The sequence below is a fragment of the Symsagittifera roscoffensis genome, chromosome 4, assembly GCF_963678635.1.
Source record: "Symsagittifera roscoffensis chromosome 4, txSymRosc1.1, whole genome shotgun sequence".
Classification (NCBI taxonomy): domain Eukaryota; kingdom Metazoa; phylum Xenacoelomorpha; order Acoela; family Convolutidae; genus Symsagittifera; species Symsagittifera roscoffensis.
The window spans coordinates 9684385-9707904 of record NC_087065.1 but is presented as its reverse complement, the minus strand read 5'-3'; the positions used below and the strand labels follow the sequence as shown (position 1 = coordinate 9707904).

At 36.9% G+C, this 23520-nt stretch overlaps 1 protein-coding gene across 1 annotated transcript in view; it reads left to right on the top strand.

Moving 5' to 3' along the window:
* The window catches only part of LOC134843689 (serine/threonine-protein kinase TAO3-like), a 42304-nt gene extending 19434 nt beyond the window's left edge, over positions 1-22870 (top strand). Inside the window, exons 7-13 of the mRNA XM_063859913.1 lie at positions 6075-6253; positions 8952-9080; positions 14359-14538; positions 14992-15209; positions 19027-19261; positions 21193-21375; positions 21744-22870. Of these exons, the coding sequence (XP_063715983.1) occupies positions 6075-6253; positions 8952-9080; positions 14359-14538; positions 14992-15209; positions 19027-19261; positions 21193-21375; positions 21744-22415 (1796 nt within the window). The 3' untranslated portion in view covers positions 22416-22870. The remainder of the gene's footprint in view (positions 1-6074; positions 6254-8951; positions 9081-14358; positions 14539-14991; positions 15210-19026; positions 19262-21192; positions 21376-21743) is intronic.
* Positions 22871-23520: the final 650 nt, after the last annotated feature.

Here is a 23520-nt window from a genome sequence, read left to right as displayed (position 1 = left end):
ACCGAAGGTTTAACGGTTGATTGTAAGGTTACTTGTGTTTGTGAAGGATTTGTATTTCTTGGTGTTGTTAAATTTGGGCGTATTGGTGAAATACTTTGTTGTGTAGTTGTTGTGTGTACAATTTCTTCATTTATGAAGTGTGATGGTGTCTGGATATCTTGTTGAGTAAGATTCCTAGTTCCATTGAGGTTTTCATTGTGTATAACTGTAGAGTTTAAACTATTATTTTGTGTATCGGGCAAAAATGTATTATAGTTTAATGGTGTTGCATCAATGGTTAATGGTATTACTTTTACATAATCTCTTATGTAAGATATCGTACTTATTGCTTGACTTGAGATTGATTGTGGGAAGCTTATAAATGCGGGATGAGACCATTCGGGGTCCCAAACATAATCTGATTGTTCTGTGATAGCTGTATCATCGTTCGAGTTTTGGGGTCTAAAATTTTTTCTTGCTTGTGCAATTAAATCAATATTGTGTGTGAAATAATCTATTATAAACCATGCCAAAATTTTTTGTAGATCGTGTTTTGTATGTTGTGAAACGTCGTCTTTCGTGAAATTTTCTTTAATGATGTTTAAATAACTAGAGAGTAGTGTGATTTCATGTCGTACTCTTAAATGTTTAGATGTTTCTGTCGGTGAGACATTTGTTATTGGGATTTCGTTTTCTAATATCGAAATATAACTATATATTATTGCGAAAACTTCATTGGTGAATATGGAGTTTGCTCTTTGTGAGTTATGATATTGGATGCTTTTTATATATTCTGAAAAAACTTTTGAAAATTCTAAATCAAGATCGTCTGTTTGTATAGTATATGTTCTATTATTATGGTTTGGTGAGGTGAATTCTATAGAGTAGATTCCATACTGTTGTGTTATGTTGCATATATCTTTTAAGTAGTGATCTATGATTTGTCTTTTGATTTTTACATCGGGGAACTCTGTTTTACATGGACTGATTCCGGGTTCAAATAAATTTACGAGTAAATTTTGACAAAATATGTGTTGTCCTCTATCAGTATCTGCGTCTACTATAAAAGGAAAGATTTCATCATCATCTGGAGTTTCGTCACCTGGAGTGTGCGTTGAGCTCATTTTTTCGTTCGATGACTGTTAATATGTAATTATTAATGTGTCGAATTGGTTGATTCCAATTGTATAGATGTACTGGTTTGTGTTTGTACTGCTTTTTTATTCTTCTTTTTCCTCTTTGTGATGAATTTGAAGTTGTTTCTGAGTCAGAAAAATATAATTGATCGTGAAGTGGGTAATTTTTATCTATTGATTCTTTTAGTTTGTAAAGTTCGTCTAAACTGTTGGTTTCTGATTCTGAAAATGCGTTTCGATTTTTTGAAAATCTTTTTCGTGTTATTTGTCTTTGTTTAGTTATTATTTTCCTCTTTAGTGTTTGTCGTTTTGTGCGAATGTATCCAACTGTTTGTGTATGAGGTGTGATTACAAGGTCGTATTTTTTGTTATCTATTTCACAATTGTGTAAAATGATTGTTTGTTTATTTCCTAGGTTTTTAAATGACATAAGGTTTAGGATGACGGATGCAAAAGGTTGTTAAATGATTTCTATCTTCTTAAACTGTTAGTTCTTACGATTTTTTGGTTAGCTTAACCTGGGTCTTTTTGTTCAGGGTTGGAGAGAAAAGTATATCGATTCCGAAGAATGATTTTTACTTTCTCGTGACTAGTATAAGCTAAGGTGTTAACTTACTTAATCTTACTTAGGGGTAGTGATTGTGTTCAAGGGTTGGAGAATAGTAAATCGATCCACAAGGTTCAGGTATAATTAGAACGCGAGTAGTTCGTTAGATACTATTTTAAACTTACTAAGTCTAAGATTTATCCTGGGTCTGGTAAGAGGGGGGGTCAAGTGAAGGATGAATAACCGAAGTTCTTCACTGTTTATCCTAATTTGAATGATTAGTTTTGTTTAAAAATTTCTATTAGTCTTGGGTCTTTAGAAAGGGTTGGGTAGTGAATCGACGTTTGAGGTCGTTAGACACTAATTAAGTGGGTGGGGGAGAACAAAGTTGTTCTGTTTGATCCAAGGATAAGCCTTGATGATCAAATTTGAGATTTTAATTAAGTAGAAAATGATTTAAGATCCAAGGATAAGCCTTGATGATCCGGTTTTAAAATTAAGTGAATTTAAGTTTTGATAAATTTTTAAATGTGTGTAAAGGAAAGATTTAGTGTTTTATGATGTTAGTGAGTTGATGATTGCTGTTATGTTTTAGATGATGAAGCTGGAACAACAGGATGATTTATGATTACTAACCATTTATTGTCATGCTACTAATTTTTATTTTGTTTTTCAATAAATATTTTTCAAACATGTTTTGTATATTACTGCAGAGTTTTAGGAAAACGATCTTAGATCTTTTTATCAATCGTTATTGTATAATATTAATTTTGTTTAGCGCCTTAAATGATTTTGAAGAGTAACTTCAAGGTTTTATGTTTGCAAATGGAAATCTAAATTCATTGCAAGTAGTATTCGAAATATAAAAGTTTGTTCTGGCTTTTGCCGAACTATCATATAACTATACGGCAAGTTTCTACTTTGTCGTATGTCGTCTTTGGTTCGAGGTCTTCTTCCAATTCCGGGTAGTTCTATTATGGTTCGGAATATTGGCTCTGATCTATTGAGTCGGAGAGACATTTCAATTAAATTATTGTCGTATAACATTTTGTAAATGTTTTTGTCTAATTTCTAATCTATTTTTGGTTAATTCTAATCTAGTAAGGTCTTGTTCGAGACTTATGGTCGCACCAGATGAGTTATGACTGGAGTGTATAACTCATAGAGTAATTTCGGATAGGGTACACCGTCTGCTCGTCACGCTATCTTATTTTCGGCCGGATAGATTCGTGCAACTTCTTAGTCTAATACCGATCCTAATCTTACTCTTATACTATCTAGTCTCAGGTTGTTTAACTAGTCTCTGCTAGGCTCAATAGATCTAGGGTATACTGGTTTATTGCGGCTGCTGAAGTGCTCGGGAGAGTCCAACTAATTTCTAAGTTAAATTCAAATCTCTCTGGTGCTGAAATTACAAGTAACTTCAGCACTTACAAATAAGTGGGTTGTTAGTTAGATGGATCATGATTGGTTAATATTAAATACTTTACATTGGTAAAACATTTAATTTATCCAATCATAAAATATAGTTTAGATCAGGTTCCACTGCGTCAATATATCTCTTCGCAATTTTTTTGTACAGCTTCAATAAGAGTTTTTTCAAGAGTTCAGTTTCATTTGTGTGCTTCTTTATAGTGTTTATAAGTCTCGTTGTTGGTGTCCAGATATTTCTACCCTTCTTTTTGAGACGATTCTTTGGAACTTCAAATTCGTTGTTTTGTAGAATGTCTGTTTGTTTACAATTGCTATTAGCGAGCGTTATCAAATCGGAATGTAGACTTTTTCGAGTTAACATTTTATTCAACGGAATCACTTAAATCTTTTGGTATCTCGGTTCATAATGAACTCAAATTTCTAAGGGTCTCCGGCACAGGGGCGGATTTAGGGGGGGGGGGGCCCTTTGATACTTTTTCAGAAATCAATTTTTGGCGGGAGAACGCGCGCCGAATAAACGCGATTTTCGGTCTAAATTTTCCCAAAAAGTGCCTAAAAACGCCTTTTTTGACTGTTTTTTCAAAAATTTGCTTGCGGCGCTGAAAATTTTGCCAAAATAGGGACTAAACAGTGCTTTGGGAGAGCTCGAAAAATCAATTTGGTCGACCTAAAAAAAGGTCGTCAAAATTTTTTGAAAATTCGCCCCCCCCCCCCTCTCGAGAAAATCCTAAATCCGCCCCTGCTCCGGCACACTAAATCTGGAGGCAACGATTACGCCTGGGATGGCAAACTGGTAGGTTCGAATCTAAGCAGGACCTGTCTTTTTTTAAACGGAAATTCCGTTTCAAATTGTCTTTCTAGCTTTCGGCTGATTACTTGTCTGCTTGTTTTTTGTGGGCTTGGTTGCCACATCAATTTTTTTTGCCTTAGGCAGCTTTCTTTGTCATGGCTTCGTATAATACTTTTTATGCACTTTTTGGTAAAAATGCATTTTTTATGCACTTTTTGGTAACAACTAGTTTTATGGTGTTGCTATGAAGAAGCTACTTATATAGCTATCGTATGCGGGCGTTTCATGAATTTTCCCCCATGTTTTAAGAAAATTTTCAGCTTATTGGATGTTAGCTTCAGTTTTGTCGGCTTATTTAACGATTTTCCCCGCTAAAAATTTGTGGTATTATTTTTGAGATCAATAAGACTCTGGCACCAATTTTTTGAATGCCCAAATGCAACCTTACCCATAAGTTCGAACACGAAAAAGTTTTTTTTCTCGTTTTCGACTTCCTTCAATTTAAACTTAGTTCTGTTTGATAAATTTTTAGCATCATGGTGCCCTCGTCCCATAATTGTTGAAGCGCTAGTGGTGCGAAGCTTAGCTTCACCTATGTGTTTAAAGTGGATTTTGGATTCTAAATTTCAGATTTGCAGTGTATTGAAAAGAAATTGCCTATTGGGACTTCTTTTTCAAGTGGGTTGGTTTTATGTATAAAAAAGCAACTATAAAAGGTTCTTAAAAACTAACGAGCGTGAGCGTAATTTTTTCGGAAGTTGAAAAAATCTATTGCAGTATCATTGTTTCAGTGTTGTTGAGTTGATGGACAATTTTCTGTCGGCTATGTTTTCGATTTTTACCCTTGCGATAAGCCAGGGTATTGCAATCGGGTGCTAGACTTTTTTCCCGTAAACAGTTTGTCCACAGGACTAATATCTTGTTTACTTCTGGACTCATCTCTAGTGGTACCTTCTGAGCATAACAAGCCCACTTCAAACTCATAGCGTTCACGGCCCACTTAGCTTGGAGATTACGATTCGCCTGGTTCGGTAAAGGTCCTGGGTTCTAATCTGACCCGGACCTGTTTTTTTTTCTCAAACGGGAAATATTCCATTAAAAAAAATGCGGACTTAAAACTTGTCTGCTTATTTTGTAGGCCTAGTTGCCACTTCGTATAATTGTTTTTTTTTGTTTTGTTTTTACTTTTTAGTTGTTTTTATTGTTTTGATTTACTTCTGCTGTTTGTAATTTCATGAATATTTTCGTTCTGTTTCTTTTTTTTCTTCTGTCTAAATGATTTCAGCTCATATTTTATTGGCTTAGTGAAATAATTTTTAGTCGTTTCAAGAGAAACGTTGTTTTTATGCTCACCTCTGGATGCCACATTTGGCTAAAATCTTTGAAGAAATTTTAGTTCAATTTTTTCATGACGACAGTTTTTTCGGCATTTTTTTTCCTTTTTCGCCTTAATTGGTTTCGACCTATATTATATCGGCTTAATGGCTTCATATTGCGTCTGTCGACCAGCAAAAAAATTTTGTGTGTCTCTGTGTTTTGAGGTTGAGGGGACTTTTATTAGACCTAACATTTTTTGTATTTATTTTCGTTTTTTTTCTCCTATTTTCGCCTTAATTGGTTTCCGCCTTTATGATATCGGCTTAGTGGCCCCGTTTGACGAGCAATAAGAGTTTTTTGTTTGTGTGTTAAGAGCGAGGAGGGCTTGTTAACTTTTTATAAGTCTTATGTCTCGTTGATTTTTTTTCGACTTAAAGGGTTTCTGCTACGCTATTTTCGGATTTGTTAACGCTTGATAAATTTTCCTCCGATGCTAAATTCACATTCTATTGCCATGGATAAGTTTTGTATCGCAAGTGATGCGAAGCTCAGCTTCGCCTCTGTGTCAGAAATAGAAAGCGTTTTACGTGCTTAAGTTGTAAGAAGATCAGTGATTCTTCTAATCTTTGCGTTGCAATGTGCTTTTTTTCCATAGGTTTTTGCTGAAGAACTCTGTAGTATTTTTAATGCTATTTACAAGTGGTTTTCTATTTTGAGCAGTTCCATACAGCTCTGGTGAATGCAGTTTTTGACGATAAAGAAATGATTGGATTGTTCAGAATTGAGTTTTTTCCGCAGAAAATTTTCCAATGAAAAGTTTAGTTCGTTAAATCTGCGGTAGTTATTAAATGGTATAATATGTTCTCTGCAGGCTACAAAGAGATGCGGCGTGAGCACCAAAAGCAGATTCAGGCATTGGAGGCCAAGTGTAAGGCGGAAGAGGCGAGTTGCACGAACAAGATCCAACAGGAATACGACCAGGAGAAACAGAGAGCTTCGAAAGAGGAGGCAAAAGCCAGACATATGGACGGAGGCAGATTGCAGCAAAAGGTTAGTCAGTTGACCGATTGAACCTCTAGAATTACCTACTGAACGATCTCCCCGCGAAAATAAACGATAAGTTTATGCATAGCTATGAGTTCAAAATGCCTTTGTTTTTTTTAAGGAAAAAGTCTTAAAATGCTCTAGTAACTACAGATGTGCATTCATGCATGTTGATGCATTTATGAATGCACTTAGGTATATATATGCACTTTTTGAGTTCAATTGAAATTCATCTCTTGAAAGTGACTTAAATAGCACTCCAAATACGAACGTGGAAATGGCGCGAAAAAAAACGTGAACGATTTCTAGTTTCGAAAGTGGAATTTAATTTTAAGATTTCCAGCGTAATAAAATTTTAACTGGTTGATCCAGTTTTCTCGAATTGGGTTAATTTTATCAAAAAAGCGCCGATCATAAATCTTTCTATGAGTTCAATTAAAATTTATCTGCTGAAAGTCACATAAATACCACTCTCCAATTACGAACGTGAAAATGGCGCAAAAAAGTGAACGATTTCTAGTTTCGAAAGTGGAATTTGATTTTTCGATTTCCAGCGGAATAAAAACTTAACCGGTTGATCCAGTTCTCTCAAATTGGGTTAATGTTATCAAAAAAGCGCAGGTCATAAATCGTTCTAGAAATTCAAACAGCTGAAAAGGCATGTATTTTTTCTTTAAAAAACAAAAGTTGAGATTTTTTCAAGAAAGTCATGAAAAATGCACAGTGCGGGACTAATTGTTCGAGCGGTTTGTTTCATATTAACCCATAGACAAGGCGTAAACGTCAAAATGAATTAATCCCATGCAGATCAAAATATTTACGTGGTTGGGAACTAGACTTTTCGTGTCTTGTAGTCGGGAACTAGACTTTTTCCCATAACCAACTTTTCTTACACGTCTGTAAATTGTGAAGCTACTTTATTAGTGAACCTTTGCAACTTCGAGATCTTTTAGCACTTGCCCTAGAGGTAACGCGGATGCTTTTGAAACCTAATATCTGGGGTATAAGTCCCAGTCGGACCTTATGTTTTTCAGTATGTATGAAACTGAAATTGTTTTTCCGTGAAAAATTGAATTATCGGATTTTCGTTTGTCGGATTTTCATTTGTCGTAATTTTTTGTCTTAGTTGCCACATCGGGGCAGTTTTTTTGTACTGTCGGCAATTTTCATCGTAAATGCAAGAGTTTTTGGTTAACTCTTAAATTTGTAAAGTTAATTCTCCTTCGTTATATATTTTTCTTGGTTTTTTGTTTTAGTTTAAAAATTTCATTCGACCTAATTTAATTCAGCGTATTTCTATCGGCCTAGATGACTGACTTTGTGTCGCTTCATAGGCATAAAATTATCGAATTTTCTCGATAATTTTTTTAGACATCAAATTATTTTCATAGGCATCAAATTATCGAATAAAATTATCGAGTAGTTTTCGTTGAAGACTTCAATATTTTAAAACTTAATTGCTCAATTTTTTCTGTGACAGCAATTTCTGATTTTTCAGTTCAATGGGCGTCTACCCACATGTCGGGATTAGGTGCTGCTCGGTAAATAGTAAAAGCTTATGTAGTACTAGTACTTGTTTTTTTTCTAAATTTATTTTCATCTCTTCCCACAGTTTTTTTCGCTTATGCTTGTAAAAGCGAAAATTTTTCTGTTCACTAGCTTGCAATGCTGCGGTTGCGTTGTATCGCAAGTAATGCGAAGCTCTGCTTCCCTTCTGTGTTATTATAATTGATTTATAACTCTTTTGATTAGCAAGCATAATCAAATCGGATTATGACATTTTTGTGATATCAATTTCGTGGTTCAATTTTGCGCCTTTAGCGTTGAGGTAACGTTCATGCTTGTATCGACAAAGGTCATGGGTTTGAATCTGGTCAGGATCCGTTTTTTTGCAGACAGAAAAGTTTCCGCGTATTTATCGGCTTCTTTACCAGAACACAAAGTTTGCTTGCGATTTTTTCGTTTGCCACTGTCATTCAAAGTTTTTTCAATCTATTCGTGTTGTGGTGGAAGTAATTGATTTCAGAAAATTTTGCTGAATGTTTCGTATATGAATGCCAGTATTAAAGCGTAAACTGTTTTCTGATTTGTCTCCGTTTTCGCATGTTTCATTCGCGTGGACAAAATTAAACTAGGCGAATGAAACATGCGAAAAGAGGCAAATCAGAAAAAAATTTTCGCCCTAATACTGGCTTTCATATACAAGACATTCAGCAAAATTTCTTGAAATCAATTACTTCCACCACAACACGAATATATTGAAAAACTTTGAATGACAGTGAATTTTCTGGATCAAAGTGTAAGATAATGGCTTGATCGTACTTACTCTTGTAATTTGTGAAATTTTTTTGAAAAATATTAACTATATCATAGTCAGTTTTTGTGCTATTTTTCTGGCATATATTTTTGCCGAAAGCGATATTAACAACTGTGAAATACTGGGGCCAAAAATATAACTTGCGATACAAAAATATATACCTGAAATATTTTTGGCCAAAGATATTTTTGGCCCCAGTATTTCATATTTGTTAATATCGCTTTCGGCTTTCTGTAGAAACCCTCATCAAACACAAACTTGGTATTGTTTTCGATATTCTATTAGGTTAAAAATTTATATGAAAACAGCCTCCGTATGAAAATAGCCACCATAATCAGTGCTTTCTCTACATTTCAGTCGTCTTTAGTAATGTTTGTATGTGTTTAGGACCGAGAGGTAGACAAGAAGGTTGGGAAGTTGCAAGAGCAGTTGAGGCAGCAACAGAACAACGAGCGCAAGAAATTCGACCAGTTCCAGAAGAAGTACAAAAAGGGCAAGGAGACCGAGATCAAAGAGGTACTGCATTGTAATATTGTAGTTTTAGTTGACTCAGAGAGACGGCGCTTGAATTGTTCGTCTAAATGGTGTTCATCGGTTAGAATGATCAGATCTTTCCTCTGGAATGATTGACGTGTTTGTTCAGTACTTTTGTGTATAGAAGCTCCTTTGCTTTGTTTATTGCACACGCGAGTTATAGTGAGCGCGCAGTCTCTTGTCCGTTTTTCCAAACCAATTCGGAAATAAACGTTTTCATTTTGCTCAACACTTTTGCTGCTTTATTTAAGAGCATCTGTGGCTGCTTTATTGGCAGCTAGTGTTAAAGCAAATTTTCAAGAAATCGTGGCATAGATGCGAGGACGTGCTACTAATGTGCAGGTTGGAGGTTCCATTCCGGCACAGAGCATAAGTTTTATTTTTCAAGGCTTCTTTTAGTCTTTTCAAGTCTTGGCTTTTGATGGCTTACTGTCAAGCGACCGTGTCGCAAATGTGTGGACGTGAAATACAGTTCTGCTGATTGGTTCTGATAGAAAGAAAAGGCTAATTTTTTTATTTCCCTTTTGATGATTTCTCGCTTGCGTTTGCGAAAAGCAGCTTCGCTTCTGTTATTTTCAGTGCCTCCGGGGAAGATTGTTTCGTCGTCTCGTCTAATTCTCACAATGCGGCTCCTATCGGGGAATTTTTGGATAGAGATAGTATGAACTCTCTTTTCTTCAACCTAAGTTGTAAATATTGTTGCGACGCAAATATTGTTGCGACAAAATGTGTTCTTTTTGAAAGTGTTCATTTTGATCAATAACCAGCTATTAAGTACAGCCAAAGCTAAGGATATTAACACAGACTATTATATTACAAATAGAACTTAAGCTTCCAGGTATCATGGATCTATAGCGTAGAGGTAGGGACGGAGACCAGCAACAAAATGAGAGGGTTCGAAACTGGGCAGATGTAGATTTTTGTAATGAACTTTTTCGTATACTAGTTAAAATGCGTGCGCTTTATAAATTGAGGCATGTTAGTTGGTAATTTTTTTTTCGAAATGACTGGTTTCTTCGAAATGACTTTTTTCGATTTTGCTGCCTCCTTTTTATTGTCTGTCTGCAACTTATTGTCTGTCTGCTCCTCGCATCTGTGTATACTTTGACTTCTTTTTGACCATTCTCAGGTTTTTGGTACTGCTAATGCGTCATAATTGGCTTGCGTCACTCAGCAATTATGTCGACTCATAATTGGCGTGCGTGACTTCAGACATTTTGTGGGCTGAAAATTTAACTCATTCATTTCCCAGTAGCGTTATCGGTCATATCTTTGCTTGTGTATGCGAAGTGCAACATCGCCTGTGTAAACATTTGTCCTCACTGGAATCCACGTACAGTAATCAAATGGTCAGGATTTCGTGTCGGCATTGTTTGTCGCCGAATTCTGGCTACAACATTAATAGTAAATTCCCACTTGAGAAAAACAAACTAAGCATTTACTCGTTGCCGCGTAAAAGTTGTGTCTGTGGGTTCCGCAGAATTCCGCGAGAAATTTTTGCCATTTAAAGCCGGACAATTACGCGCTACTTAATTTGTTCAAGTTTTGAACAGAAATGACCTTGCAATTGATATAAATGAATCGTTTCAAACCAAAATGAATTGACCTTGCCAATATTTTCTATGAATCATTCCAAAATGAACCAAAAACAAGCAATAGTTCAATGAACCTCAAAAGCCCGCAAATAATTAGACGTCCTTTGACTAATATGGCCCAATTTCAGCCGATATAGAAATTGGAAAAAGGTTTAAACAATGCCAAAAGCTTAAAAATCAATATTTTTTTTAGAATCGTTCTCGAACTTAAACTTATGACCTGATCGCTTTGTCAGCTTTTTTTGAACTGTTGGGACAGAAACGCAAAGCTAAAGGGTTTGCCAGCCCGTAGTCCGAACGTAGCATCCCGAAAATAAGTGCGATTGTCCTGGGATTAAATTGCTAAGGTAGGAGTCAAGTTCTTGCGTTAAGTTCTTGCGTTAAGTTAAGCTGACAAAAGTTTAAGTTGGATTAAAATTTGAATTTTAATAATACGAAAAGATAAACAAAAATGAGACAAAATTTACAATGGTTTAACACAAACTAGACAACGCTCTGAAAAAGCATAAATCAGTTTTGATTTCGTAAATGGACATTATGTTTTGTACACTTTCATTTAATACAATTTTTGTCGCATACATTCTGAATTTCCTGAACGATCATGTCATAAAAATCGCCGATCTTTTCTTTTTCGAATGCAAGGGATGGCAGCATTTTTACAGCCAGCGCTAAATCGTGATTCGTTTCGTCGGTCACTTTCAGACCCAATTCATTAATTTTTCTCATGTAACTCTGGGAGAGATGGAAAAAACAACCCGATAAATGTGCTTCGGGGAAGGTTTTTTGGAAGGACTGAAGATCAGCTTGCTCAAAATCTAACAAAATCTTTTCAAGCCGGCAGTTGGGTGCTAAATCAATTAACGCCTGCAAGAAGCGATTGTAGGTTTTTTCGGTTTTGTTAGGAAGGAAGGCGTAAATGCAAGCTGGCGCAATGCCAGATATACTAACATGAATTGAATATAGCTGATAGAACTTTTTTGGGGTAAATTTAAAACTTCCATCGGCTAACCAGAAAGATGACTTCTCCAGAACTCTCAGCATTTCGGGGTCGCCGCACAAAATGATTCGCTCGTGATCTGTTGGGACATAAATCATTTGATCCACTGTCATACCGGATAAAATTTTCAAAAAATTCAGTGATCTCGAAATTTCACGCAACCGGGATGGGCGGCATATTTACTACTAGCTGCTTACGCGTGCGCGCAGCCGTTCGAATCAGTTTGTCCTTACTTGGGAGGGCAAACTGAGTGGCCAAATCGTTTGTAACTGACAAAACCGCACTGGCAACTGCAACAGTCTGGGTAAATCTGTAGCTGAGATCTTGTAAATGCTTTATGACATTTCGGGCCTCCGATTTTCCCGCTGAAGTGTCATGGTTATGCTCTCCACTTATCTCGAATAATTCGTTATTTTCAGTAATGGCAGTTGCTCGACAATCATTCGCTGGATATTTTCAGCAAATACAGTTTTCTGTAAACTTATTTTTTCGCTTGAAATAAAATTCGTGGCCGGCCGCTATAAGAGTTGGCTGTTTTTAGATGAAACTGTGAATTCGAAAGAAGACTCAATCATAATGTGTTTAATGTGTTTGTGTTTGTTTATCACTTGAGTAAAGTATAAAGTGACTGTCAGATTTTAATTTTTGTCAGAAATTTTACGTCAAATTGTTATGAATTAGCACAAGCTTTTTTCAGTGATCATATTGGTTTAGCGAAAAGTCTTATTGAAAATAAATTACGAACTTGTTGATAAGAATCTTAAGTAATTTAGGAAGCCTCCTTTGGGCATATATAACTAAATTAAACCAAGTTTTTCTTTATGGTGCGTGCGTTAATTGCAGGATCACCTTTGGTGTGATAAGAGTTAAGATAAGGAGTTCATACAGCATTAATTTTAGTAGTGAAATGGTTAGGTGTTAAAATTTACTGTGTTAAACTGGAAAATAGGAGTTAAATTGTTGTCGATTTGAATTGTTTAGTAGTGAAATGACTAGGTGTTGAAATGTGAAATGTACGGTGTTAAATTGTATGTCATTAAATTGTAGGACAACGTGTCTGTGCAATTTAGAAGCGAGAACGCTTTTCTGATCTGTTATAAATACGAGTTTGGCGTCGTAATGTAGTGTCCCCACTAAGTGTTTATCACAGATATGCTCGGTATAGATGGATCAGTATGGAGAGGTAATCTTTTTGTTGATGTCTCGGATTTTGTAAAGTTGGATAGCAAATATGGCCTAGGGTGAGCACGCACGAGATTGACTCTGGTAACCGTAATATATTTGAGCCCTCAAAGTCATGATTCTAATTCCAAAAATATTTGAAAAAATTTATCTTAGAGAAAAACTGAGTTTGAAATTTTCGCTTCATTTTTTCTGGCAAGTGTTGCAAAGATTGGATTAACTCTTCATTTTGACAATGAATTATTTATTTTCGGTTCCTCTATTCTAACAATTTATCAACAGAGGAGTGTTATGTTTCAGAAGAGTGTTACGGTCAGCGGGTCCAAAGTAAAGCGTTTTAGAAAATTAAGTAATCTTTTATTGTTTTACAGTGCTGATTTAAATTAACCGGACAAATCGAGCTAAACTTGAAATTTAAAACGCGTTTTTCTCAAATTGCTTCGAGTTTAGGTGAAAACTTATGAAGACAAAACTTGCTTAAAATTTCAGCAGAATTATTATGGGGAAGTTTGTTTTGGGAAATTCGGGCTCAAAATTTTACCCCAAAAATTGGTCATTTTGGCTTTTCTTAGTTAATCAAAAATTACCCCGAAAATACCCAGTCGATCACAAACATAGTTATATCAAAGTGAGCGCCCTACCTAGCCCAACAAACTCTAAGAAGGGTATATTCTCCAAAACATTGTATAAGGTAATTTATTTTTGTTTGATAAACAAAAAAGGTCGTTTTTACTATATAAACTACCAACTTTTTATTTTAAAACAATTTTTAAACGGTTAGCAAATTTTTTTTGGAGAATATACCCTTCTTAAAGTTTGTTGGGCTAGGTAAGGGGCTCACTTTGATATAATTATGTTTGTGATCGACTGGGTATTTTCGGCGTAATTTTTGATTATCTAAGAAAAGCCAAAATGACCAATTTTTGGGGTAAAATTTGGGGCCCGAATTTCGCAAAACAAATTACACCATTAATTCTGCTGAAATTTTAAGCAAATTTTGTATTCTTAAGTTTTCACCTAAACTCAACCCAATTTGAGAAAAACGCTTTTTAAATTTCAAGTTAACCGCGTTTTCGGTTAATTTAAATCAGCACCATATTTCAGATTTTTATTTCATATTTCTGCAATGATAACAGTGGCGGCATGAACATTCTGTTCCGGCCAAGTTTTGTTTTATAACGTTAACTGGTCTGACTTTTAATGGACTTTGATGTCATTTTGGGTTGTGAATCTTATTTGGTTAGTTTTGTCACCAAAGTTTGAAAACAGTTGAAAGCGCTCTTACGTTAAATTTGGTGGGAAATTTCGAAAGCTTGTTAAAATTTCAAACCAAATTAGTCATTTTTTGTTTTTTTTTTACTTCATTAGCACTTTTACAAATTTTTCCAAATAATTTGGGGTGGACGTGGGATTTTTTAGGGAAGGAGCGGATTTCAAAAAAAACCAATTTGGAAGATTTGATGACTTTTTTTATTTTGCGGTACAGTTGTTGGGTGCGAAGAAGGAGTTGCAGGCCCATGAGCTGGCCAGTCTGGAGACGGAGACCAGTAAGAGCAGAGAGGAAGCGGAGACTATCTGGGCCTGTCAGATGACGGAGCGCATCTGGAACACCAAGAGGCAGCTGCTCATGGAGAAGCTAGAACTGGACAACGAAGTACTCAACGGAGTGAGTACGGCTAATAGACCCAACCCCCCTTTCTACGATGATGTTGTCACCAATTTGTAGCCATACTGATAAGTTAAACAAAGTGATTAAGTAGTTTTACGGAGTGATGAGGTTTTTTGTGTTGTGTTAAAGTTGTAGCCTATTTTATAACTTCTGAACTTAATGCACGAAGTCCAACGTTCCAGCATTCACAGGCTCAATAAAGGAGTTGAATTTGGGTGGTCTATTAGAATTTATGTTACATTCAACCAAGTCAACGATCATTCCTTAAAATTAGATTTCAAAATTAACAATTAAGCCAACATGTAAAATCTTGAGTTTCGATTTGTTGCAAAAGAAAGATTTTTGTCTAGTGAACAATCTTTTTCGTGAGTTGATTTAGGGGTTGTTCACTCGATTTTTTCAAATTTGGCGTCTGTTCTACGATCAACCCGAGTTTTGGTATTTTTCTAGGAGATGCAGAGGCGTAGTGTGGAGTTGGATCTGACTAACCGGATGATCATCAGACATCACGAGCAGTGGGCCAATCTGCAGAAGGAACACCAGCGTCAAGTGCAGGACCTGAGATACAAGTTGATGAGTGAGCAGCACGAGATAGAACTGACCAATCACAAGCGACACCACCACCTCAGCCTCAAGAACCTCGAGAAGCAACACCAGGAGGAGACCAGGTCTGATCGAGAATAAATCTGCGAAAATTTCATCGCAGTTACTTTGTAGAAAACAAACGGTGTAGAATGATCACTCTGTTCTTTTCTGCATAGTAGAATGTTCACTCTGTTTTTTTTCTAGCGAGTAGCGTAGTGTATTAGTACGAACCTTCTTTTTTTCTTACCTAATTCGCAAATAAAATTATTCATTAAAAGTGTTCACTTATTCGGTGGCACTTATGCGATAATCACGATTTGTAGCATTGGAAATATCATAGCATCTGTTCGCTGCTTTATTTAAGACTATTGTTTGTGGTTGATTAAGCGTCCGTGTTTGAGTGGCTAGTGCGGTAGACTCATAATCTCTAGGTCGCAGATCTCATCCGAGACGTAGCTGATTTTTTATTAGCTCGAGGCTTATATTCTACGTTGCTTTTCATAGAGCTGCTTTTTGTCGTTTTTTCGCTAATGTTTGCGAAGTGAAGCTTCGCTTCTGTAGACTGTTACTCTTTCTAGAATTTGAATGTGTCGAATTATTTGGTTGCACGTGATAGTTATTTTTGTTTTAGTTACTTTTCCTTTTTGAGTTCATCTGTTTCCAATTAATTCGGCGGATTTTCCTATTTTGCATTCAAAGAGCTTGGTTTTAGTCAATTGTTGCAATTGCACTTTACAGCCGGCGTCATTCTGCAGTTGCAAAAAAAAATACAGATGAAAAGGGGGATTGGTTGCTTCCTAAACATTAAACCTAGAAACTCATGATGCTTAAAAATGGCTCTGCTGATATTGGCTATGGCTGTCTCAGAGATTTGTCGGCTGTGTGGATTTCGTTGTGGTTTTCATAGAGTTGATGTTTGTTGATAATGATGCGTCTTCTGGCCTGCTAAGAGTTTATGTTGGTAATTGTGATGCTGCTGCTGTTAGTTATAGCTGGAAATTGCTTTCGTGTCTACGGACACATAAAGATTCGTTTTCTCCAACAATTATAGGAGACTGTTTTCCAAATTTCTGCGTGCTGCTGTCGAAGTTTTTTTGTCTAATCGTTTTGTTTGTAGTTCAAACGTGCAATTGGTTTTGGAACGTGTGGTGCTTGCATTTTGTCCTGACGTTTTGCCCTGATGGCTTCTGTTTGTTTTTAGTACCTTGAGTGCTTCGTGATTGTTTACTAAAGTCAATGTCTCCTAAAGTCTCGAGTTTCCTGCGGCGTTCCCAAATGCGTTGATGTATTTCAATCCGTAAACATGAGTTATTTTTTATATCCAAGTTTACTAAAACGATTTCTCTCAAGAGTGCTTTTGTCTCCGTTTTGATTTTTGTAAAAATTCTTGCTACGTTTTGCTATTGGCATTGTTTTCTGTGGGGTTACAGATGCTCTTTTGTTCTTCTGTTGGGCTCAATAGTGCTATTTCCACTGAGATCAGATGCGGGCGTTAAAGTTTGTCGTTTTCCGTTAGTGTTGGGAAGTGACGTTGATGTGAGTCATTTTCGTTGGACAAAATTCTGGTCGTTTTCTGCTGGCAATGGTCATTGCTGTCATTACTTCATTGAGGTGTTTGTTGAATAATGAATTCCTTGTTTTGGGTTGCTGCTAAGTCGTCCAAGGTTAAGCTGGGTTTTATTATTCTTCTGGTTGGATGCTGTAGAGTCGTTCGTGCTGTGTCTTCTGCCAAAAGATTTATTTTTGAGTTTTGAATCAAAGCTGGAGGTCTCTCTCTCTCTCTCCTTCTCTCTCTCTCTCTCTCTCTCTCTCTCTCTCTCTCTCTCTCTCTGGAGATGTCGGTTGAAGTTGTCTTTGCTGTTCCGATCAAATCATTGATGCTGACAGATTTTGGCCTGATTTTGTCCTAGATGTTGAAATGAAGTAAAGTCGAGCGGTCTGACGTCCGGAGGGAGAGTATTTTCATTATTTAGAGGTTTTTCCTGTCGGTTGTCTTTGTTAGCTTGACGTTGATTTCATGCTTTATAAAATTGTTTCGAAGATCGAATGTTGAAATGTTTTCGTAGGTGTGAATTCTGAGATCCACAGTTATGGCGTCCATGGTATACGAGTCGAAGAATCCTCCAATGACGATCAGGCTGCTGTGTTTTGTTTCCTGTAGTTTCAAAAATTGCTGTATTTGGTGGTATGTAGCTATTTGTATTTCCACTGTCTACAAAACAGTAGTCGTCGATGAATCTGTGATGCTGGAGAGTCAGCGTCGGCTTTTGACTGGCTGGGTGGCTTGTCTGATCGGGCTTCTGGCTGGTGCAAATCTGCGGGCGCTGCTGTTGATCGTCGTGCAGTAATGAATGTTGAAGCTGGTTACATTTGCGGCATGTGTACTGGTTTATCTTTTGGGGGTTGCATGAATATTATATGATCGCATGCTAATGCGAAATGTCTTATCCATTCGTTAAAGGCGATAGATTAGGCTGATCGATGCTCTAGGTCATTTTTTTGCGTCAACTGAACCTGCTGCTGGTTTTGAATTTGCTGACGGCAAATTGTACGTAAATAATTAAATTCAAGTCGTCTTTAAACCCAAGCGATCGAAATGTTTCAACCATGTTGATGAAGATCGAGAATTCCATATACGAGTCACTGTCATGAGTTGATGGCTGCTTGAAGTTCTGGAGTCGGCTAACGAAGTCGATGATAATATCTGGTTCATATTGTCGTCGTATTTCCTGAAGAATGGCGTTGTACAGTTGACAGTACCAAGCCAAATCAGTTGTCAGTACCAAGCGAACTCTGTTTTCAGTGTCTGAACAGGCGTCTTAGATCGACTGGTTGTGAATCTCTTCTTGAAACAAGCCAAACCACATGGTTCATTTCATTAGGTAACCATCGACTGGTCCACCCTTGATCTTTGGCGGTCGTTTCATCTGGCTGTAGGATGGTCTCTCTGTTCTTTTCTATTTTAAGCTTTAACTCTTTCTAGATTTTGAATGTTTTGAGTTACTTTGTTGCATGTTACATACTTCCAAGTGCGATGGGCGCTGTAGTGGGTTTGTGGCTTTCAGCGGTAGAGTTCGTAATACGACAATCTGACTCGATACAGACGTGGGTAGTCAAATATCTCTCGGATATTAAGGGCTTCAGATATTTGACAACCACACTGCCCAAAGCGTCCATACTTGTGGCCGACTAGCCCTAAAATTTTTCCAAAGGCGCATTTGACTCCAACATGCAATGAGTTTGAGTTGGCAGCACGCTCCGAAAAAGATAATATTTTGGTTAAAATGTTCCATTGACGTTGGTTTTATGTCTAAATTTGAAATCCCTGAAAGCTCAGAAAGTATGTTGGCTGAACTAAAAATCTCGAAAATTAACCGGCCTCCTCCCCCACTGCCCCATTTCGATACATCCTAGGTTCGCTCCTGGATCGGCTCACAAAATTTTAAAATGTTTTCAGGTTTGAAACTAGCCGACAGATATGTTTTTGCAATGTTTTAAGAAAATGTTGAGCTGGCTGTGAGTTGTCACTCAAACCATTTCAAACTACTTCAGTGCAACTTGTGCATGCGCAGATTGACAATGGGAGCCTTTTTATAGCATTAAGTGGCCAGTTGCACTTCCTCTCAATCGAGATTGATGGAGTGAGGTTCATGATGCTTTAAACCATAAGATAAATCTAGATTTTCGTCCAGTTCTTCGTAATAATTGATTGTTAGGTGTTCAAAATGAGTTTCCGAAATAAATTATATACGGACTGCTCAAAAATGGAGATGCCACGCGAGATATTGACGCCTTCTTGGTCTCAAGTCGATCCATTTTGTAAACGTATAATACCTGAACCAAGTTATATCTAAAATTATCTGGTTTGAAAATTATTTAAATCTGAATGTTTGCTTGTAGGAGTCAACCGAAACTGATCAAAGACAAAGAGAAGCAGATTCAGAACCAGCTTGCCAGTGCTCTGGACACTCAGAACAAACAATTCATGCAGTTGAAGCAGCTGAGGATAGAGGAAGCACCCCGAGAGAGCCACAGAGATGTGGCCAAGAAGCTGGAGCATGAACTGAGTAGCAAGCAGGACATTCTCAAGATTCAATACAGAGAGAGCATCGAGAGGATGAAGGAATCCAATGAGGTGTGTCCTAAGTTCTTTTTTTGGTGCTGTTCTCTTTCGTTTGATTTTCCCTTAAGTTTAGCGTGTGTTTCTGTTTATCTGAAAACATGTTTTTACCAGAATTAATTCAAGACAATTATCTTAGCTAGGTGGCTTTTTTCGTTTGCTACTGCTATGATAGACGGGTCCCTCGAAATAACCCAATCCTGTGACGTAAATACATCTAAATATTGCAATTGATTAATTAGTAGGAAGATTACCATTCCGTAACTTGCCCCAGTATCAATATGATTAATATGAGCAGAATAGTCATTACAATTCTTTATTTACGCTTGCGATATGCAAGCATTATCAAATCGGAATAGACTTTTTCAGGGCTTGTTTAACGGATTCACTTGAATCATTTGTAGTTCTGCTAACATTCTCAATTTCTTGAAAATTCAAATTTTACTGCTGGCAAATAGTAAACGCTCTTTTTTCGGCTTCATGGTTGTCGATTTGAGCTCTGTCGGTTTAGTTCCCAAATTATGTATACCACATGGCATGCACTACATGCAGGTGCGGATCTAGGATTTTCTCGAAAAGTGAGCGGATTTTCAAAAGAAATTCGAAAATTTTGTCGATCTTTTTTTTAGGTCGATCAAATTAATTTTTCGAGCTCTCCCAAAGCACTAAAAACACCCTGTTTTGGCCTAATTTTCTACGTCGCATGCAAAATTTTGAAGAAAAGAAGGCCAAAAAAGCGTTTGTAGGCATTTTTTTGAAAATGTTGACCAAAAAATCGCGTTTTTTGGCGCTCGCTCTCCCTTCAAAATTAGTATATATTGGCGCCAAATGCGCCTTTAAAAAATTTTGGGTCCTTCAGCCAAAAATGGATATCTCAAAATAGTACAAAGGGGGGACCCTTTGAGTCTCGGCATGTGATCGAATCCCTGAAAGAAAGGGGCGTCCCCCCCTAAATCCACACCTGACTACATGAATTGCACTTCTCGATCCTATGTGAGCGATACATGCTGTTTTTTTTTTACTGTTTTGCCGATATTATTGATTGAATTTCAGCATATTGATTGCTGGCTTCAATTCTGTCGGCTTATTTCCTTAATATTTGTATCCTAAAATTTCTAGTGTTTTTTTTGAGATCGATAAGTCTCTGGCACCAAGCTTTTTATATGTCTCAGCCCATCTGGCAACTTTTTTTTAATAAAACTTCGTTTTTCTAGTTCCTTTTTCAATATTAGCGTCGTTCAAAGTCCTCTTTGCTTCTTGAGCGTAATTGCCGGCTCGCGACTTATCTCTGATAGTAGTAACTTTTGTTTGTTAAAGACTTGACTTGATCACTCTCAATTCTGATTTTCAGCTGTTTGAATTTGATTTCTTTTTAAGTTCATAACAACTTCATTTGCTAAAAGGCAAATCACGATCTTTGATGACAAAAACTCTAAATGGCACAAAGAACAGGAGTAGCTTTGTTGTGAAAGTGAGTCTAGTTTTTAGGTTTCACAGTAGAGTAAAAAAGTCTGTATTGACCAGTTTCTTAATCTGGGTTAGTTAATGAAAAAATTAAATCATTTTTCAGTCAAATAATTTTTTCAGTTTCCTTAGTTTTTTGGCGCTTTTACAACTGTTTTTGAACTTCTTCAGGTCGAAAATAATTTTCTGAGCTGTTCTAAAACAGTATAAAGGCCACATTGTTTGCCAAATTTTTCTGCACACCAATAAATTTAAAAAATCCAAAATTTGAGTTAGAGGGACTTTCTGAAGTTTTTACCAAAAATTGAATTTTTCAGATCGATACCCCTCTGCTCTCAAATTTAGTCCATTTTAGAGCCTTAGTACCCTTTTAAGTACGGCCGGCGGAAAATGGATGTAAGGGTCAAATCTCAAAGAAGAGGGGAAGTCTGCCCCCCTTGAATCCACCTTGATGTCTTTTTCGAGGGTTGTTTGTGCCGTAGACTAATCTGAAGAGACAACATCAGCAGGAGGAGGAGGAGTTGAAGCAGAGACTGCAGAGGGATATGGAGACCCTGATCAACTACCAGAAGCAGGTCCGCTTTCAGACAGAACAGCAGCGAAACAAGGAACGCCAGGAGCTGGAGAAGAAGATCGAGACACGCTTCAAGAATGTGCAGAAAAATGTAAGCCAAGTCTACGATCAAGATTGGTGGCGCTTATTCAACGCGCGATCTTGATCAGTCGAATCTTTTTCTACACATTAGAAAACTTGCTAGATCGAAAATTGTTGAGTGTTTTTCAACTTTAAACTTGAAGAACCGAATAATTATTGTTATCTGTTTTCTTTTTCTTTCGAAAGTTTTGACTGCAATAAGTTTTGATTTGAAATAAGAATGTTTTGATTAGTTGACAACCATTGGAACATGATGTTAGTTAAATACTATATTTGAATTTAACAGTTGTCATTTCCATCAATTTAATATGATTGCTTTACTTAAAATGTAATAAAATTTAATCTAATTGCGAGTTATTTACTGGTTTCTGATTTTAGATCGACGAAGGACGAAAGAAGTTTGCCGAAGAGAAGAAAATGCGCGAGGCTGAAAAGAGACGTGATCATGCCCAGAAACTGAAAGACTTTCAGGCAGAATACGAAAGGGCAATGGCGCCTCACAGTAATTTCCAAGGAACACCCCAATTTAACCACTCTGGATTCGAGAGCTCTGGAATTCACACCCCTGTGTCAGACCACCTTCCAGATACACCGATATCCAGTGGTAGCAGCTACAGTCAACGGAGTTCCAGAGTGTTCGACACCAGATTCTCTGAGATGTCAATAGACAACGATGGCACTCCACCGCCGCCTATACCTCGGACGACCAGCATCAAGCAGAGCATAGACTCCCGGGGACAGCAGGGAACCCTGCTGCAACTGAGTCAGAGAAGCTCGACCTCTTCAACCTCTAGTTTCCAAGATGGAGGTAGCTCTTGTAATAACTCGATGATGAGTAGCGCCTCACAGAACACGCCTATGATTCTGAGGAACAATTCGAACCTCTCCTCGGGAGGGGGCAAGATTTCGGTTGGCTCCTCGGCAGCAGAATACTTCCACAGCAACCTAGACAATAGCTCGCCCCTGATGGCGAAGAACAGTCATCATGCAAGCACTAGCAATAGCTCCACTCCTAGCTCCCACCATTCAACATCAGGAACCAGGCTATAGCTGGATTACATCTAACTGTGGATAGCAGTGAATTGAGACAAACAAATCTAGCTCATAAAAAGTGCAGAAGTAGAATAAACTCAAGCGAGAAAGTGTGCGAGATTTTAAAATGTGGGTTTAGTTTGACGTGATCTGACTGATTTGATGACTTGTTTTTATCCCCCATACTAGGATGGCGCTTATCGACTGGAATAAGTAGCAGTACATGTAGCTTAGTTGTTTTCGCCTCTCATTCGTCGGTCGTTTCATTCATTTCGCCTGTAGTCCATATGATTGTGCTTAGTGTTGTATGAGTACAATCAGTATCTTTCGACTGAAATCCCATTTTGCAATTGCACTGCTTGAAATGTGTTGTCGTGAATTGATTGAACCGACTGTAATCCCTCCATTCAAGTATCAATGCGGAAAAGCGATCAAATCTTTGGCATCTCAAAAGCAGCTGGAAATTAATTTTACCATTAAAAGGTTAAATTTTTCTGGTCCTTGATAAAACTTAGAGCTATTGAATTGACAAGGATGCCAAGGATGGCTAGTTACCGCCAAACTACAATTCTATCTTTTTCCCAAGACATCATGAAAGACTCTTTGAAATTCAGGGGGGTTCGCTGCACCGTTGAAAAATTAATTTAATGTAGCATTTTTTGGCGCTTAATTTATAATAGTAAGGTTAAACATTGTAATTATATTTCTAATAAAATAAATCATGGTTCATGCATTTGCATTGATATGAACAGAATAGGCTTGTTTTTAAATCAAAAGATTCAATTTAATTTTCCACTGTTAGTTTTTTAAGACAGTGCTCTTATATAGGTAGTCTTGCTGATTCTTTTTTGTTTTTTTTTTTCAGGAAAAAGGCTTAAAATTTGTTCACGCTCAATTTTAAAAGGACGGTAAACTCTACTATCGAACAGCAAAAGTGTAAAGGTTACGAAAAACGTAATCGACTTCTAATTTCGAAAATTGAAATTAATTATCAGATTTCCCAGTGAAATAAAAGATTTGCCTACTGATCCAGTTTTCTCAAATTGGGATAATTTTAACAAAAAAGGTCCATCATAAATTGTTCTACAAATTCAAAGAGCTTTAAGGCTATTTTTTTTTCTTC